Source organism: Equus caballus, chromosome 19 (genome assembly GCF_041296265.1).
Source record: "Equus caballus isolate H_3958 breed thoroughbred chromosome 19, TB-T2T, whole genome shotgun sequence".
Lineage (NCBI taxonomy): Eukaryota > Metazoa > Chordata > Mammalia > Perissodactyla > Equidae > Equus > Equus caballus.
The window spans coordinates 10,437,015-10,456,796 of NC_091702.1; the positions used below are offsets into that span (position 1 = coordinate 10,437,015).

The following is a 19,782-nucleotide window of genomic DNA, read 5'->3' on the forward strand; positions in this document are numbered from 1 at the left end:
TACTTAGAGGTGCCTTTATGTTTCCTGTTCCGAGACCAGCAACGTCTCTGGTTGTTGCCCAACATCCACATTTGTCTTGGCAAAAAGTTAGTTAAAGAGTGGAAGAAAGAAGGCAAGCTACAGCCCAGTGTTTACGTTCTGAAGTCAGAGCAGGCTGGCTTCCTGGAGGAGGTGGGTGTTGGGCCAAGGGCACTGAGTGGGGAAGGTGGACGGAGAGTCTGCGAGCTGTTGAAGTTGCAGTAACAGCCAGCTTTGAATGGAGAGACAGATGAAACACATGTAGCTCCAGATATTGATGGAAAAGCAAAGCAAAATGAATCCCAAAGCAAGCAAACACAAACCAACAACTAGTGATAGCTAAAGTTTTGAAATTTTGACTTTTTTCTTTTTAAGACTGGCACCTGAGCTAACATCTGTTGCTAACCTTTTTTTTTTCTTCTTCTTCTTCTTCTCCCCAAAGCCTCCCAGTACATAGTTGTAGATTCTAGTTGTGAGTGTCTCTGGTTGTGCTATGTGGGACGCCGCCTCAGCATGGACCGATGAGCGGTGCCATGTCCACACCTGGGATCCAAACCGGCGAAAGCCCGGGTCGCCAAAGCGGAGCCTGTGATTTTAACCACTTGGCCACAGGGCCGGCCCATTGAATTTTGACTTCTTAAATGTGCTTGAGGTCATGATTTCTCTTCTTGACCCTGCTGGGTCCTGTGGCTTCCTCAGGCCTTGCCCAAGAATTGTTATATGGCTTCTTCTTCTTTTTTTTAAAGACAAGAGAATGAAAATTGATTTGTTTAGAGAATTACAAACTTCCTTTAAGACAACTTGACTCCAGGGGAGTAATAAAAATCATTCCTCTCTAAGAAGAGTCATTCCCTGAGTACTTGAGTTCAATGGGACTGTGGTGGACAGATCCTAGGGTGACTCCCCCAGGAATTCCCATCTCCTGATGGTCATCCCTTTGTATAATTCCCTCCACTTAAGTGTGGGAGGGACCTGTGACTTGCTTCTAACCAAGAATACGGCAAAGGTGATAGGATATCAATCCCACGATTACTAGCTGATGCATACAGAGACATCTGCTGTCCTTGAAGAAGCAAGCTGCCATGTTGTGAACCTCCTGTGGAGAGGGCCATGTGGCAGGGAGTTGTGGGTGGCTTCTCACACCTACAGGCAGCCTTCAGCCAACAGCCAATAAAAGATCCAGGCCTTCAGTCCTCAAATCCCAAATAAATGATTTCTGCCAACAACCGGAGCTTCTTTGGAAGCAGACCCTTCCCATTCAAACCTCCAAACAAGAACACGGCCTGGCCAGTGTCTTGATTGCAGCCTTGTGAGACCTCGAGCAGAGGACCTGACTAAGTCACAAGCAGACTCCTGACCCAAGAAAACCGTAGGATAACAAATATGTGTTGTCTTAAGCTGCTAGGTTGGTAGTAATTTGTTATGCAGCATCAAGAGTCCATACTGAGATTCTGCCATAAGGAAGAAGGGAAGGTGATACCCTGTTGGCCGATTCTCAATGAAAAGGATGATTCTGTTTAGAGGGGTCACATTCTACCAAGTACACTCCAAATCAGGCCTCAATAAAACCCAAATATTGAAGTACAAATGATTTCTCTTGACTTAAAGAAAAAGATATATAATCACAGTAAGCATGCACTAAGAAGGATTTTCCTGATAAACACTACCTAATTCAAAAGTGAGAAAACCTCTGGAGGGAAAATGATGTTTTTAAACAGCTAATTCAATTAGTGTTTACCCAGTTTTAGAAAAAATTCATTAACGAGAATAGGAATTTTGAAAACTATAAAAAAAGTCTCTTGAGAGGCCTCTTAAGGGAAAAATAAGCCAGCAGCATGGAAAGATGAGAGGAGATTTACGACGTTATTTCGATGACAATGACAGCATGAGTCAACGCTAAGAATTCTGTAAAAGCACAAAGTGGCCTCTGGATCTTATAATGTGCTCTATGTACTGCGAGAGGGTACTGGGAAAGAATTTTCCAGAAATCAGTGAAAGCATACATCTGGAAGAACTTTGGGTTCTGGCACATTTAAATTCTGTTCTAAAGCAGTTTTTGCACAGATACAAAATATAGGTACCTCGTGTACTCATGTGCCTGTGGTTAACAGGATCAACTCTAGGCACATACTTCAAGTATGTTTTAAAAAACATAAACAAGAATTTTGGTTTTTTTTTTAACAATCCCCAATATTTTCACATAATAGTAAGGCTTTATGTCTTTATGGTTATTTCTAGTATACGTATTCCAACTATATGGAGTACAGGGTGTGAAATAAACTTATTGAGGGAAGAAAATTAATGATTTATCTTTATATTGTTCATCTTTATGTGATTTATATTGTCCTACATTATGTAGGCATAGTGTCTTGTAAGAAACACTATGCTGAATGAATAAACTAGCAAAAGAGACTCTGAAGACTATTTATGCTCTAGTTTAATTTTTAAATTTATTTCAATTTCTGAAAAATATTACTATTGAATTCAATTTATGGCACTTAGTATTCATAGCACCTGGCGTCAGGAACCAAGGATAAATAGACAAGGGAGACACAGTCCTCTACGCCAAGGACGTGAGCAGGGAATTCTTTGGGCCCACAGTATTCCTCCCAGAGGAAAACTTGAAGACACTTTCATTTCTGTTTGGTTGTGATTGTTATCAAGCTTCATCTGGTGTGACTCTTTTGGTCCTCAGCTGGATCAAAGCTCTTTAGCAAGAAGACTGATTTCTTTATTGTGTAGTTTCTGAAAATACTTAGCACTTTGCCTATATAGATGTCCAATGAATTTTTATAAATTTTCACTAATTGAGACACAGAGATTTTTGTCTCCAGCTTACACCAACAGTAGCATTTAGGTTTTCAATTTTCATGTCTATTCAACTATGACCATTAAGCCCTTTCAGAACATATTTATTTTTTAAAAATGCCTGTATCTTTACACATATTATAGGAATTTATTTTATTTAACTTTATAAAACAACTTTTTAGAACAAAATGTCAGCAAGTGAAGAAGAACGTTTGCCTGAATTCATCAATATAGCACTGCTTCTTGACAAGACCCTCAGCTGTTCCAGAGCACCAGTTCTCAGGAGGTGTTGGTGTCCGAAATCCCTGGGGAACTTGTTACAAACATCAGACACAGGTTCCGCCCCGGGAACCCTCATCCTAAGTCTGTGTTCAGGTCTAGGGATCTGCATTTCTGAACAAGCTCCTCAAGTTACATTGACGTTCACTGACTGGGAAATTGATCTTACACCCTTGGAAACACATGTGCGGATGGCTGATCTGTCTCCATTAACCCCTCAGTAGAGAAATGGATAAAGTAAACTTTGGTCTATTTATACAATGGAAAATTTTATAGATGCTAAAATGAATGAGTTAGCTCTATGATATATGAAAATATATAAATTATACAAATGGATATATTTTTAAAACATAACATTAAGCGTAGAAAGCATTTTGCAAAAGATATGTGCAATCTCATAACACATATGTGAAATTTTCAAACAATAGTACAAAAACATTCATGGAAATAATATACACCAGCCTCTGGAGAGTATTTGCAGCAGTTTCTTTCTTTTTTGTAAGGGGAAATATTTGAAGTAAATATAGAAGAAATGTACACATCTCTCTATCTTGCGGTGGGAATGGGTATCATCTTTCTTTACTTTTCTGAATTTATGAGCTATTTCATAATTTGATAAAAAATTAAAGTGAGGCAGAGAACACAGTTCAGTGAAACAAAGAGACTGGCAGGGGTTAGACTCTGAGGAAGAAGAGCTCTGCACGTGGGGGCCTCCTTGGAACCCCTCACACCCCTTGTAGAGGAGTCCACCTATTTTGCCTGTGTGAGGCGTTGGTGGTGAAGGTCATTAAAGGGTCATCTCTTTCTCAGGAGTTTTGCATTAATTCTTGTTGGGGGCTCCATAGCAAAGGTTCTTTTAATCTAGCTCTTCAAATTCAGAGAAAAAGGGATAAACATGAAATGCAAAGTGTTTGAAATACGTTCTATTGTTTGGTTTTAGAAAACAAAACAAACCAAACCCAAATCATGCTGACCCCAAGTTCTGTCCTAGGGAGATGTTACAGAGTGGCCTAAATGACACAAGTGATACTTAGGAAGAAGAGTTTTTTTCTGCAGAGTGGGATAATGTAAAGAAGGCAGGTTTTGGAGCCAGAAGATCTGAGTTTGAGCCCCACCACTGTCATTCACTACCAGTTCTGGGGGAACATCTTAATTTCTCAGTGTTTTCAGCGTACTCCTCAATCTGTAAAGCGCCTGTGATTCCTGAGCTGTCTCCTTCAGAGATGTCTCGCCACAGATCAGTTCACGGATGATTACGCTACTTTGTAACTTGTAGAGAAATAATACAAAGTAGTGATAACGATGATGATTTGAACAAAGCAAGATGGGAAGCTCCTTTCTTTTCTGAGGAAGATTCACTGTGAGCTAACATCCGTGCCAGTTTTCCTCTATTTTTCAGTATGTGGGCTGCCACCACAGCATGGCCACTAACAGAGGGGTGTAGGTCCGTGCCTGGAAACTGAACCTGGGCCAGCAAAGTGGAGCGTGCTGAACTTAACCACTAGGCCACCAGGGCTGGCCCAAGAAGCTCCTTTTTATGCATATACAGTATAGTGCTTCTTGTCTCTTGGCTAGATAGATATATGTAAATCTTTCTGAAATGAATGACTTGTTTAAAAAACACTGATGTTAGGTGCCTGAGAAACACATTTCGTTTTCTAAAAGCAAAAGTAACCTACTTATCTGTCTGTTTTTGTTAGTTTGTTGTCAAACCTGGGAATATTGGATGTAATGAGATGCAAACATGGAAGGCTGTAATGCAACGTGAACCTTTGAAAGGGGAATAATGACATGTGCATGTTGATGGGGCCATAATGAGACATACAAATAGAAATGGACATAAAAATGTGCATGGCAATGGTGTAATGAGATGCATAAATGGATGAGTGCAAGGGCAAAGGCATTTAGGGGGATGTAATGTGATTTCTAAATGGAAGCAGTAAATGGGGAGGGTGGAAAGGGCAGGTTGTGATAAGAAGCAGAGAGAAAGAATGCAGCGCTCTTCGAGAATGGAGGCGCTAATAGTATGTGTGCGATGAGGATGTAATGAGATAAAAATGGAATGGCATAATGAAGTTCCAGATGGAGGGATGTAATGAGCTGTGCAGAAAGGAGGGAGTAATGACAAGCATAAAAGGAAGGATTTAATACTGTGAATAAAGAAGTGGGCTTAAGAAGACGCGAGGACTGAAAGGAGGAGCAGAGAAAAGGGACGTTGGGGAAGGGACGGGAAATAACGAGATGGGCAAATGGAGGACTCTGATGAGGCGCTGAGATTAAAGGGTGCAATGAGGTGTGCCCATTTAGGGAATAATTAGACACACACACGGGATTAGAATGAGAGACTCATTAGAATGGGGTACCTGGGCCCTGATCAGACACAGACCATAGCATTCAGTTCTTATGAAGGAGGTGAAAATGGAAAAAATTCAGAGCAGGGCCGCAACGATACCTAAATGGTTACAAATCCAGAAAAGAGAAAACTAAACAGGTGATTTAACCACGGCCTCGAAGTTGATGAATAAGTGTTTGATAGGAGCTGTTTATGGGCACTTACCCCGTGCCAGGTGCTCTGCTGGGGGTTTAAATGTATCATCTCGTTTCCCTTCCTAGCAACCCTATTATAGGCGGGTGGGTTTGTTCCTAGGTCTCAGGTGAAGAGATGGCACTTCAGTGAGGTTAGCCGGCTTGCCCGGATTCCTAGAGCAAGTCGGTGGTGGTGGAGACGTGACTCAGGCCAAGTCAGTTGGGTTTCTGTTGTCTTTGCCTCTCTTCTGGTGTTTCTGCAGGAGCATACTGTGGACCCACAGAGGCCCAGGAACTTGCATTCAAACAAGCTCTCTATGGTCTCGCACAGGCACTAAGGTCTGGGAACTACTAGCAAAAACGGCACTGGAATTGGTGGTGCCCTGCTGCTTTCCATGGGCTCTGGTGCGAGATCATGAAGAAAGGGGCTTACATTCAGCATGAGCAATTTGGACTGGCTACAAGGGAGACTACAGAAGGAATTGCCAGACCCTGGAGTGAGGCATCAAATGATTCCGTATTTGGCAGAGGACTTAAAAAAAGGCCCCTTCCCCTCAGATTGGTTTTCAATAGGAACCCCAAGTTATATTGAAAATAGTATAAAATACAAAAATGTATTGAAAATAATTAGACTCTAGGAAATATTTGTTTACTGAATTCAAGACAAAATAAAGATTATTCCATGGTCTGTAATTCCTAAGGGGAGGAGGGTAGTGTGTCCTTGGAACCAAAAATTTGCCAACCTATGTGCAATTTTCAGGGTCCTAAAAATAAAAGCAAATGGTGCCATTGACTTCTCTTTCTTGATATTGTCTAGTATTGAGATATCTAAATTGCTATGAGTTTTTAGATTTAAAAAGCCCTGAATTTATATTTTGAAATGAGTGTTAAACTTGGATGACCACTCACATTTTAGTGACCCAGCCTCTGCTCAAAACATTTTTAGAAATCTCTTTCAGAATTGTTTTTAGAGTATATTCATGAGCACACAAGAGAAAGTTTCATTACTTTAGTGAAAACCAGCTTTTAACTTGGAAAATTATTATTCTGTTTGAATAGTCTCCTTTTATAACAGTCCTAGGCCTAGATAAACTTTTGGCTACCGTGAAAATAGAGCTTATTCTTAAGAGATGAAAGTTTTGTCATTCATGTTGTTTAGAGGGGTCTTGCAGAGGAAGGGCAATAAAATAATACTAGTTACCGTTGATTGAGCTGTTACCATGTACCAGTCCCTGTTCCAGGGGCTTTACATGTATCGCGTCTTCTAAATCTCATAACATTGCTGTGAGGAGGGTACCAGTATTTCCTGCACTTCACGGGTCAAGAAGACAAGGCACAGAGGACGTAAACAAAAGAGCTGGTAAGCAGTGGAGCCAGGATTCAACCCACATCCTGAGCTTCTAACTGCCACACTTCCACTTTGCTTGAAAAGAAGTGCTGTTTATTCTAACAGTTTAGTGCCCAGGGTTTGTAGGCATTCACACGATGTCGATGACAGCTTTGAGGGAAAAAGGAAAAGATTTTGCTCACGCACTGATTTTTTGCATGTGTGAGGAACACTGGCCCTGAGCTAACATCTGTTGCAGTCTTCCTCTTTTTTTGCTTGAGGAAGATTGGCCCTGAGCTAATATCTATGCCAATCTTCTTCTATTTTGTATATGCATGCCACCACAGCATGGCTGTGCCTGGGATCTGAACCTGTGGAACCCCAGGGCCGCTGAAGCGGAGAGTGAGAACTTCACTATGCCACTGGGCCAGCGCCATGCACTGATTATTTAAGAAAAGAATCTAAACCCGTCTTGGATTAGAACAGACATTTCAGAGGGACTGCATGCCTCTGTTCCCCCAGGAATAGAGTTATTTTGTTAACTTTTTTCTAAAGGTTTTTTTTTTTTTTTTTTAATTTCCTTGACTGATGCAGAACATCTGGCTGACTGTGAAGGAATGTTCACTACAGTAGTAAAATTGACACGCTTCATTATGGGACAGTCTGGGTTGTGAAACATGAAGGAAATACAATACATGTGATAAACCAGGATTTAAACTAAACTGAGAACATATTTCTTATGCCAATTATAATTTCTTTAAAAAGCATAAGTACAACATAAGTACAGTAGATGTGGATGGTGGTTAGGGAGATACTAATAGTTTGTATTAATTAGTCAAGTATAAGACTAATAATTTCCTAATTTTGTAATAGTGAATGGAACTGTCACAGTTCAATGTGTTTAGAAAAATCACATGCAATCACTTAATGTAATGAGTTGTGTGTATGGACTTGTTTAAATGAGGGGCCCTATAATGTATTCTTATAATGTTAGCCTGTTATAGTGTATAGCTGTTAAGGGAAATAAAAGGAGTCCAAATGAAGGTAGAGACAGTATTCAGGGAGGCAAAGTTTAGAATTTGGCTGGACTTCCAAACTCAGTGGTCCTAAGGCATCAATAAGGGTCCTGCTTGTAAAAGTCCCCAGAGGATGTGTGAGGTCTCCAGGACCCTTCACGTTCCAGCCTCTCGCATCAACTGCACTAAGCCCAGAAGAACTGGCACGTGGCTATGCTGGAAGAGCTCGAGTCCACTGAGACTAGGAAACTGTGGTAAAAATGCGTCTGGTGCCTAAGCCAATGCTCTCCCAGGGCTACCTAGCTTCGCAAGCCCGAGGCCGGGAGCATGGTGTAAACGTGACCGCGGTCAGAGTTAGCCCCGCCTCGCCTCGCAGCCACGGTCTGCCTGCCTTAGCGATGGACGAGCTGGTGCCCTTGTTTCCCAGAGGAACAGGAGAGCGTGCGTGGGCCTGGGAGGAGAAGCAGAGGGTTCTTACGAAGAGAAGCTCAGCACAAATCCACCACCTTCTTCACTCAGAAAATAACTTTGTTTTTTTCTGGGCCCTAAAGACCATCTTTCTGTTTCCCAAATCGGGTCTCCTGCGTGTAGACTCTTCCTCGTCAGCATTTTAAATTGTTTCTTTTGGTCTGCATCTTTACCCTCTATCTTCTCAAACACAGATGTCTCCTACCCTGAAAGCTTCCACCGTCTTATCACCACTCAACCAAAAGGCAAAAGCCACGCCTGGGCGAACTCCCCCATGGCCTTGACAGATGATCACCGCTAGAGAACATCGTTTGCCTATTTTACTTTAATCCATTATCTGGGATCCCGAGTGGATGTTCCTCACTGCCTGACGGTCCTGCTGTTTGTCTCTAGTGAGTTCATGGCTCCTTTCTCTGAGAATTTCATTTCAGACTTCCTCTTTCCTCAGACCTCCTACATTCCACCTTCTCCCCTCAGCCCACTTTCAGCTGATGGCCTCACCTCTTACTTCACTGAAAAAGTTGAAAAGCCATAAACGTGAACTCACTCATCTTTCCGCCGCCAAGTCTGCTAATTGGTCTGGCTCTGTATGTGGTCCTTTCCTCTCACCGCTCATCACTCTCACCCTCTCTGTTGCATCATCCCGACAACTCACAGACATGCTCTGCGGCTTCCCCTTAGCCCATCTTCATACTCCCTCCATTAACAACTCATTCAGCACCAAGACACGCTGTCTCCCTCCTCATTCTTTCCTTCTCCTTTCTCTACCTACTCCCATTTGAACCTTGCCAATAAAACACCATTAAAACTGCTCTTTCCCAGTTGTCAAACTGGATGGCCATGCTTCCGTACTTGTCTTCCGTGATCTGGCTGCCGAATTCCAGCCGCTCCCCTCCTCTGTCTTTCTCGGACACTCTCTTGAGACCTGTGACCTGTGACCTCTACACTCTTTGGGTTCCTTTTGTCTCTCGGCTGCTGTCTGGACTCGGTTCTGAACTGAGTCCTTTTCTTCTCTCTACTCTCTTCCCAGGTCGCTTTAATCTTCCCGTGGCTTTCATCATCCCTCTGCTGACGTGCCCTCGTTTCTATTTCTGGCCTAAACCACCTCACATTTGCCTACTAGACAATTCCACTGGGACATCGCATAGGCATTTTAAACTTAAGCTGTTCGAAAGTGTCCTCACCCTTACACCCCGCCCACTAGATTGTTAGGTCCTTCTTACCTCCAGACTTTAGACTGAATGTGTCATTTCTTTCTGCCCTTTGAAGCTACTCTCTCCTCTCATCTGGATCAGCAGTGGGCTCCTTTGTGATGCCCCTCACTCTGCTTCTGCCCCTTTCTGATCCAGTCTCCACGCAGCAGACAGTGATCTTTTGAAAACAGTCTGGGTAATGTCTGCTCAGAACCCTTTGGGACTTCCCACAGACCGCGGTCAAGTCCAAGCTCCGAGCGTGGCTCACAGGCCGGCGGTACGCTCCCCAGACGAACTCTCCCGGCTTCACTTCTCCCTTTGTTCCCTGGGCTCTACCCTGATCCCTTCCCTGGTCCCAACGCTGTGGGACGGGCTGAGCTGGCTCCTGGGGTGGAGGTGGCCATCCACAGTGATGTAGGAAGAAGAAGAAATTAGAACTTCCGCTTTTAACTTTTCACCTCATCCTTTAAAATTTCTTTTTGCATATGTTTTATAATCAAAATAATGAGTGTACTAATACATGTATATAATTTGTAAGTAAATAAATATAAACAGGAGAGTGCTTGCTCGAGCATTTTTTCCTGACGGGATGTGTGATTTAAATTCGGAGGAGAATGCTCTAATATACTAAGGTTTTGCCTTTCTTTTCTTCTTCTTCTTTTTTTGTTTTGCTCTGTTTTTCGGTCCCAAGGCTTTTGTGCAAATTGTTCTCTTTGCCAGAAAAACTCATCAGACACCAGCTCAGAAGCCTTTCCTGACTGCCCACCAAATGCTCCGGTTCTTCCTCATTTTCCTCCGGCGTTTCCCCCTCTTACAGTCTCTCACTGCCGAGTTGTGTGTTTGCCCGTCTCCCTGGGGCAGGGCAGGAGCGTTTATGTTCGGTCTCTGCAGTGCTTGGCGTACAGCAGGCATTCACAAGAAATAGTTTTCACTGAATGAATGAACTTAAAGTCATTATTTGCCATGACTTCACTGTGATTTCTTTTTTTGGTCTCCTCCTCTCCCAATGTTACTGCTCAGGTCATTCTCCTTATGTGGAACCATTTTCCTCTTTGTTTTAAAAACCCAGATTCTGTATTTTAATTCCACCATCCTCCCAACCGGCTCGCTCTCCAAGCAAGGAGGATCCCAGACATTTGTGTATGCAGCCACTTTCCACCTTCAATCTGCCCTCCCAACCCCCTTTCCTCCAGTTTTCTAACACAATTTGCAGTCCTCAGTTTACCCCTTGATCACTGGACACACTCTTGCCCTGGCTTCTTTGCAGACTCTTACTCATGCCTTCTTCTTATCTCTCTACCTCATCTTGGATTCTTACACACAGCCCTTCAGAATTTCCTGGTTCTGAGCTTATAGCCTAAAACCCTAAAAGCCCCCACCCCTCTCCAGGCTTTTGAAATCTCAAAGCCAATTCCTATTTACCCCATTCCCACCTAGCTTGCTCTGAAAGGAGGGTTCAACATAATCGACCCCTCTCGAACACCATGACTCACACTGCTCTCTCTCGGGGCCGACCCACACCTGTCACTTACATCAGACAGGGAGACTTAAATTTCTTCTAAGAATTCGAACAGTTACAGCCTATATATAATAAGCCCGCCCCTTATTTACTTACTTACGCATTTATTTGTTCAAGCACCATATTAACACTGTAACTCAAACACTAAATCTAAGCCTTTCGGGGCATCAGAAGGTCTCCTTTTGTTCGACCCAGAATTGGGGCTTCAGTTTTATTTACGCTTTGACACTACAGCCGATTACCCTGAGAACTGTCGAGTGTGTCTGTAGCAATGTGGACTGAAAATAAATCTCCAAATGTTAGCCAGATGGGCACATTTTATTTCAGCAGTAAATTTCATTTGTTGTTGTTGTTGTTTCCATAATGGGCATAGTTGTGAGACCTCATTTCTATGGCATATGGAATTTCTCCATGCTTTGGGAACGGCAACCTGTGTTAATAAAGCAGACTTCTCTCTCAAATTCTAGTCCTTTACCAATCCCTCACTCAACTTTACAAGCTGTCGGGGCCTCTGATGATCAGAGTGAGCTCCCTGAAGGGCTTGCCCGCTCGTGGACCGGCGAGAACTCGTTAATAGTATTTCTAGCTGTCCACAGAGGCCGCTCTCCTCATTTCTTAAATAAATCAACAGATTTTCTGCCCTCTTCCTAAAATTCTTATTTTATAATGAAAAGTGATTATCTTAAAATGAAATTTTCTCTATTATAAATTGCTGATTTATGTTAAGCTACATAAAGCAATATAACTAAAAGTGGTACTTCAGTAATGATATTTTTTCCTTGACTATAGAAAATATATATACTTCTTAGAGAAAATTTAGGAAATGCTAATCCCATCAACCAGAGCTAACCACTGCTACATTTTGATAGATTTCCTTTTGGTTGTTTTATTGGGTAATCCTCCAAATAATTTTCTTTTATAAATAATATTGTATCCTGCAATGTGGTATTTAACATAAGTATTGTTTTGTATCATTAAACATTTCTCATAAACATGATTTTTCATGGCTTTTTAATATTCTTCCGTAGGGATGGAGATTTATATATATATATATATATATATATATATACACATATATATATATAAAATACTTTCATTCTCCCATCTTTAGACACTTAGGTTATTTACATATTACTTCACAATACTTTTTCATGTATGTATCTTAAGTTTTGTACACATTTCAGGTTATTTCTTTAGAACAGTTTCCTAGAAATGGAAACACTGTGTTAAAGGATATGAATATTTTTAGGACTCTTGACCTGTATTGCTAAACTGTTTTTTAGAAATGTTGAAATAATTTACACTTCAACTAGATATTTGTGAGAGTGTCTAAACTCCTTGCTCTAGCCAGCACCGATTACTGTGTTTCAAAAAACGGGTTAAAAGGAATAATGTTACTTTTTTCTTTTTGGTGAGGAAGATTGGCCCTGAGCTAACATCTGTTGCCTCTTTTTGCTTGAGGAAGATTGTCCCTGAACTAACATCTGTGCCAATATTCCTTTATTTTTTATGTGTGGGATGCTGCCACAACATGGCTTGATGAGTGATGAGTAGGTCCATGCCCAGGATCCAAACCTGTGACCCCAGGCCGCCGAAGCAGAGTGCAAAAACTTAACCACTACGCCACCAGGCCAGCCCCAGGATAACATTATTTTAATTTCAATTTTTATATCTTTGACTGCTAATGAGGCTTAATGCTTTTTCTGGATTGAGTCTCCTTTGAGCAATATGCTCATGTCCTTGGCCCATTGATTATTGATTTGCATGAACTTAGGGTATGTTAAGGATATTAAAATTTGTCTTTCATGCTTGTTACGCATATTTTAATTTTAAGTTATTGTGTAAGATAAGGTTTGCTTTTTATAAACTTTATATTTTTATGTAGTCAAATCTATCAATCCTCTACTCAGACATTATTTACAGGTTTAATAATATTTAAAAAAACAAAGAGAAGCATGTACAAAGGATAAGATAACAAATACCCATGCACTAGCTGGCCAAACTTAACAAATGCTAACATTTTGCTTCTGATTCTTTTTAAAAAACAAAATTGCAGATTAAATTGATGTCTCCTTAATTCCCTTCCCAGTCGCAGTTCCCTCTCCTTTCCCCACGTCCTCATTACCCAGAGGCAACCCCATTGTGAATCTAGTGTGATTCTAAATATGGTGTTGTTTTTATCACAAGCATATGTACCATAGATCATTCATGACACTGCTTACTGTGTTCTAAAATTTTACACAAGTGATCATACTCTTCATATCATACTTTTCCAACTTTCTTATTAAAACTCAACCCCATGTTGCTATGTACAGGTCTAATTAATCTACTTTCATTGCCTGTATAGCATGACTGTACCACACCACTTTTCTTCATTCTTCTACTGACGAGCATTTGCATTGCTTCTGATCTTTTGGTGAAAACATGCTCAGTTAACATCTGCACGTGTCTGCGAGTGCAGGTAAGTGAGCGTTTCACCTAGAAATGGAATTGCAGGATAATAGAGTACGTGAATTGATGACATAACCAGCTATTGCCAGACTGCTCTTTTAAAAAGGTTGTAAAGGAAAATTAGTTTTAAACTTTGTCTAGGACACAACAATTTTGTATGTTATAATACAAAACCTCCCTGTGGAAAGAAATGAGCATTTCTGATAAAATGCTTAAGCTTTGCTAAGAAAGTAGAACTTAAATATTCTCACCAAAAAAAAAAAAAAAGATAAATATGTGAGGTGATGGATATGTTAACTAACTGGATAGGAGAAATCCTTGGTGGGGGGATGGGGGGAGGAAATGCTTACGTATTTTTTGGTAAGCTTTAAATGGAATTAAGGATTCTGGAAAGCTAGTTACTCAGCCCCCTTGACTGTCACTAGCTGTCATTCAGGAGTCTAATTTAATTATTACATATATTTTTTTCTTGAGTACTTTTTTTCTAAGTAGGTAAACCTGTTTTATTCTCATGTGTAATGTATGAACATTCTCATTTCTTCGTGTCTTTGCCAAGACTTACATTGTCACAATTTTTTATTCTTTCCAGTATGATCATTGTAAAATGATGTATCATTTTTAAAAATGTAAGTCAATTATTTCAATGACTGTGAGTGAGTCTAAACATCTTTTCTTATTTTTTTTGCCATTTGAGTTTCTGTTCAGTGAATTTTCTGCTCATATTCTTTGCCCAGTTTTCTGTTGGGTTGTTTGTCTCTTCCTTGTTGATTTGTCGGAGATTTTCGTGTTGGTTACACATATTTAAAATACGTTCTCCCAGCTATTCTTGCCTTTTAATTTTGTTATGGTGTGTTTTGTCACACAGAAATTTAAACATTTAAGTAGTTGAATCTATTCATATTTCCTTCATGATTTCTGCTCACTTTTGTCTTCAGTTCTTTCTTATCCTGAGGTCATGAAGACAGCCTTTGGTATTTTCTTCTAATTGTCATGAGGTTTCGCTGGGTACATTTAGGTCTTCAATCTATCTGGAGCTAGCTGATTGTAGAGTGTCTGGGGGGAATCTAATTTTGTCTTTTCAATCTGGAATGTCACATGTCCCCATACTGTTTGTAAAATATCTCACTTTCTCCTGATTTGAATCTCCCTTCTGTCAGCTACCGAGCATCTGTATGTGCTTGGAACTGTCTCTGGACTCTTAATTCTTTACTATCGATTTATCCCTGCAGCAATAATCACGCCCTCATCTTACAGCTTTAGAATAACTTTTCTTTTCTCAGTAGAAAAATGTCCTCCTCTATGTTCTTTTTCACAATTGTTTTGGTTATTCTCAAATTTAGGATCCATTTGTTGAACGCTATGAAGAAATTCTGTTGCTATTATGATTGGAAATGAAGTTGTATCTATATTTTAATTTGGGAGAAAATTTCCATTTTTGTAATAATCAGGGTTCCTAGCTACAAGAGGGGCATATCTTTCCATTAATTCAGGTTTTAAAAAAACGTTTTTATTGCTATTTAAAAAATTTTCTTCATCAAAGAGTTTCACATCTTTCCTTATATTTATCCCTGGATCCCTTACAGGTGTTGTTACTATTATAAATCGCATATTCTTTGAATTTTTAATAGTTATTATTCATGTATAGGTATATTATTGATTTTATTATGTTGATTTTATATCAAGTAATTTTATGAATCTCCCTTACAAATTCTAAAGGTTAGATTCTCTTGAATTTTCTATACCAATAATTTTATTACGCATAAATAATTTCTCTCTTGCTGTCTCTCTCTGCTTTCTTCTCTTTCAACCCTTCCATCTCTTACTTGCTTTTCCTGACGTTCTGCATGGGGTGGGACCCCTAGTAAAACATTCATTGTTGAGGGTGAGAACAGGCGTCTGTGTCTAATTTCCAGTATAGAAAATGTCTTTACATTTTTCTATATGTATAAAGTTAGCTCTAGGATTTTGACACCTATTCTCTTTTTTTGTCTAGTTTTTAAAAATTTATTTACTTAAAATTTCATTTTATTGTAGAAAAAATAGTTAACATGAAGCTACCCTTTAAACAAACGTTTAAGTGTGCAATATATTATTGTTGACCATGGGTGCAATGTTGTACTCAGATTGCTAGAGCTTCTTCATCTTGCTTAACTAGTCTAGTTTTTTTTTAAAGACTTTAACTTGTTTTATATGTAGTTAAACAATTATATAACAATAACTGATTATATGGATATATTAGTGTTGGTTTCAGGACCACATAGTCTGTTTCATTTATCTTTATGTTAATTCTTGCCATAAAAGTGGAAGGATTTAACGATTACAGTTTTTATAGTATGTTTTAATGTATAGGGAAGTCCTCTCTTTTTTTTCTCTCAGAAATTTTAAAACTAACCTCACCCATTTTTCCTTCTAGCTATTAAAATATTACTGGTTTGTATTTAAACCCGGGTAGCCTGGCTTCTAAGCCGACGTACTTAACTGCTCTGGTAGGAGTATGAGTCGAGACAGGCAGGTTACCCTGCCATAAAGAACACCAGAACTGAAATCTTTAACAAGACAAAAGACCGTTTCTTCCCCACGCAAAGCGTGGGGTAGGTCTGGGTGGCTCTCCAGAGCAGCCGCCTTCCACATGGTGGCTTGGAATTCTGGGCTGTGTCCATTTTCTGCCAACTGGGTATCAACATCTGCTTCTACAATCACTATGGCAGGGAAAAGAGGGAACATACTGGCTTTTAAAAATTTCCGCCTGGAGTGACATGTATCCCTTCTCATATTTCACTGGCTGAAGCAAGTCATATGGCCCAGCCTTGCTTCAAGAGGCAGGGAAATGTCATCTTCTTACGTGCCAGCGTAGAGACGAACCAGATATATTGGTGAAAGCCCCGATGTCACCATGGTGTGTGCTTGCACTCTTGCTCTGCCACTGACTAGCTACGTGACCTTCAACATGTCCCATTGCTTCCAGTTTTAACATTGGAAAATGACAAGATTCATTCACTTATTCAATTGGTACCCATTGTTTGTAGAGAGCATACCAATTGCCAGGCACCATATGATGCTACAAATACAATGGTAAACACAGTAAAATCCCTGCCCTCAGGTAGTTTGTAGTTTAATAGATTATCCTACTCTTGATTTTTAGTTCTAAAATTCCAAGATTTGACTAAAAAGCAATCACAGCAAGAAACCCGCCAGAGCATTATATTCCAGAGCCTCAGGCATTTTTTCAGGAATTTCTTTCTTCTTTGTGTTCCTAAATCCATTTGGCTGCAGTGTTACCTACACACAGCAACAGATGCACACGCATTCCTCCTTTCCAAGTCACTGTGTATTTTCTCACTTGGTGAAAATAAAGCAGCCTTTGGGCCATTCTCACAGCTACTGTGAAGTTAATGGGCAGAACACTTCATAACAGATAGGAGAAAATCAATTTAATTGAGAAAAACTTGGACAGATGACTTTGCCACATAATGTACATTCCAGATATCAAATAATTTTCTATTACTTATGAATGAACCAAATTACAAAACTTTAAAAATTTCAAAAACATTTTGGTTTGCAGTTAATTTTTCCCTGGAGGAATATTTATTGGTATAAAATAGAAGAAATATGAATAAGTATACTTGTAAGCATGCACAAAACTGGTTTGCCAAGTTTTCTTTTTTTGAAATCTCTTAGGACTTGAAGCAGCCTGCCAAGTTTTAATTTACTAGTTGCCTCTAGTTAAAATACAGTTCAATGAAAAATTCATAAGAATCTGAGCATTGTCTTTAAACATAACGCGCCAGCTTAAAATTTGAATGAAATATGCAAAGAATTCCATTCTACTTTGCCTTGAGGCAACGATGGCATTTTCTTTATTCTTAGTACTGCGTGTCTCATTCTCAAACGAAAGCCAAGAAGTACTGACGCAATAGTTGGTCTTTTGTGTCATACAGACCATTCTAAATAACGTTCTGACTAATCCCACCCATTTCTCATCCTTTTACAACCCTTTCAGCACTTAAGCGGTATTGAGATAGTTTCACAATATAACAGTTTTTGATTAATTTTCTACTTGTTTGTACTTTGAATTTATTAACTATTGGTATGTTCCCCTTCTCAACAGTAAAACAAGGACAGAGACCATGATCATATCTCTCAGAACCTCTGGTTTGCCCAGTAACATCTAACAGTTATTACTGGGCTTTCAAAGGCAAAATAAAGAATCATCAGACTCTTTGGGCATGGAAGGGCTTAGAGAAGCCGGTAATATTTACTAAGGAGAGATCAATAACCATCCTCTATTCTCATTATACATATTCTCCCTGAGCAATCCAAGCTACTGCCATGTCATCAAGTGCTACCTTAGGACTCCCAAACCCGTATCTCCAGTCGTGGCATTCTTCCCAGGGTCCGCATTGGCATTTCAACCACCTTCACCACCTGGTTTTCTACACAAAGAACTCAGACTCAAAATACGTAAACCAGAATGCTTTTTCTTCTTCCTCCACACCAGCTTCCCTTGTGGTGTCTTTTTCAGGATAGTGCCATCATCCATTCAGCCACATGATGCCCCTGGGGTCATCCTTGGTTCTTCCCTTTTCCTTATCAGGCACTGCGTCCTACTGATGCTGCTTCTTTAATAGCTCTTGAAGTCATCCTCTTCCTATAACTTCCACTTTTAGTCAGCCCTTCCTTCCGAGCTATTACAGTAAGAGCTGCCCGCGTGGCCTTCCTGTCTGCAGTCGGGGTTCCTCTAACCATTTTCTCCATACCCAGGCCTGTGACCTCTCTCATGCAAAGCTGATCACGTCGGTGCACGTCCACTCTCAGTTTTACCCTATCAAGTGGATGGGTGTAGTTCCACATTCTGGTCCGTGCCCAGCTTGGGACCCTGCTCAGGAGGTCTCCATCAGCTGTGTCCTGAGAACGACGCCCCTGTTTCCACATTCTTAAATTGCTCTGTCTCTCAAAAAGCACTTGCCTGCCTCAACAGGGCTCCTTCTTACCCTGACCGTGCTTCCTCTTTTCCTGCCCACCATATGTTTCATTTTCCTGGTGATTGCAGAGGACAAGGGGATGAGAGAAAGCCTGGAAGGAAAAAATGAAAAGCACCAAAGAACCTAGAGCCCAATTCCCCGAGGCTGTCTCCCTTTCAATCCTGGAGTCCTCCGTCTTCTGTAAAATGTTTTCTATTCCATACCACGCGTGTAGTCTTTGTGTGGCTCTAAGTGGGCTGTATAATGTCAGTCGATGAGCCTAAAGGGCAATGTTGAGAGTTTAGCTAAGTTACTCTATCGTATTGTTGCCTTGGCGTCCATTTTGTTTGGTCAAGCCGCCTGCGGGGGGCCTTAAACGGACACTAGGCCCTCATGCAAGCACACGCCCTAGATCACAGCCCCTGAGTGACAAGCAAATGGAAGTTCCCAACACGACTTCCCCCACAGCTGCTGGATCAGCAGCCTCCCCCACCTCCCAGCCCTTGCCCTAGCGCGACCCTTGGGTAAGACCCCCGTGGAGCGCACCAAACCCCTGCTGCTTTCGGTTTGAATTGACCAATCCAGCATTAGCCCGGGAATCCCAAAGCACTCCACCCACGGAGGACATAAGGGCATGTGCCCCACGTCCTGCCTCTTCTTCCGCCTGTTTGGCTCCTTAAGCCTCCCCGTGCGGCCCCTTGCGTCATGCCACGTACTTCCTCCAGGACCTGTGTGTAATAAACTTCTCTATTGCAGCTTCTCTTGTGGTTTTCTGGCCACCATCTGGCACCCTGTGCTCCACTTAACAAATGTTAATTTAACAAGGTCCTAACAGGCAGTGACCCGTCGGGTGATCTCACTCTGTCCCGAGTCCACTATGGCACCACAGGAAAAATCGTCAGCTACTAAGGGTTTTCTGATAATGATAAAAGAGGGTAAAGGAAACAAGGAAAAAGAGTGAACTGTTAAGAAAAGGCAACTGTTTCAAGATAATCTTGAATCTTGGTTTAAAATAACATGTCTAAGGAAAGAAGTATTTACCTTCTGCTGTGGAAATGTGGACTCCATCATGGCTGTTTCAAAGCTGTGGGCACCCTCTGCTTGCGTCTTCTCCCACAAAGCCCTGAGAAGTTGCACAGATCGACTCTGTATGGACAGGGGCTCAGGAAACAGGCTCTGAAACGGCATCAATGAGAGAAACAGGACACATTCTCTC

General features: G+C 40.9%; 1 protein-coding gene across 5 annotated transcripts in view; it reads right to left on the reverse strand.

Moving 5' to 3' along the window:
- Positions 1-19,782, reverse strand: part of VEPH1 (ventricular zone expressed PH domain containing 1) — a 207,957-nt gene that overhangs the window by 25,234 nt on the left and 162,941 nt on the right. For all 5 annotated transcript variants that reach the window (XM_001490024.5, XM_070242524.1, XM_023623200.2 and 2 more), the window contains exon 11: positions 19,608-19,742. In XM_001490024.5, the coding sequence (XP_001490074.1) occupies positions 19,608-19,742 (135 nt within the window). The remainder of the gene's footprint in view (positions 1-19,607; positions 19,743-19,782) is intronic.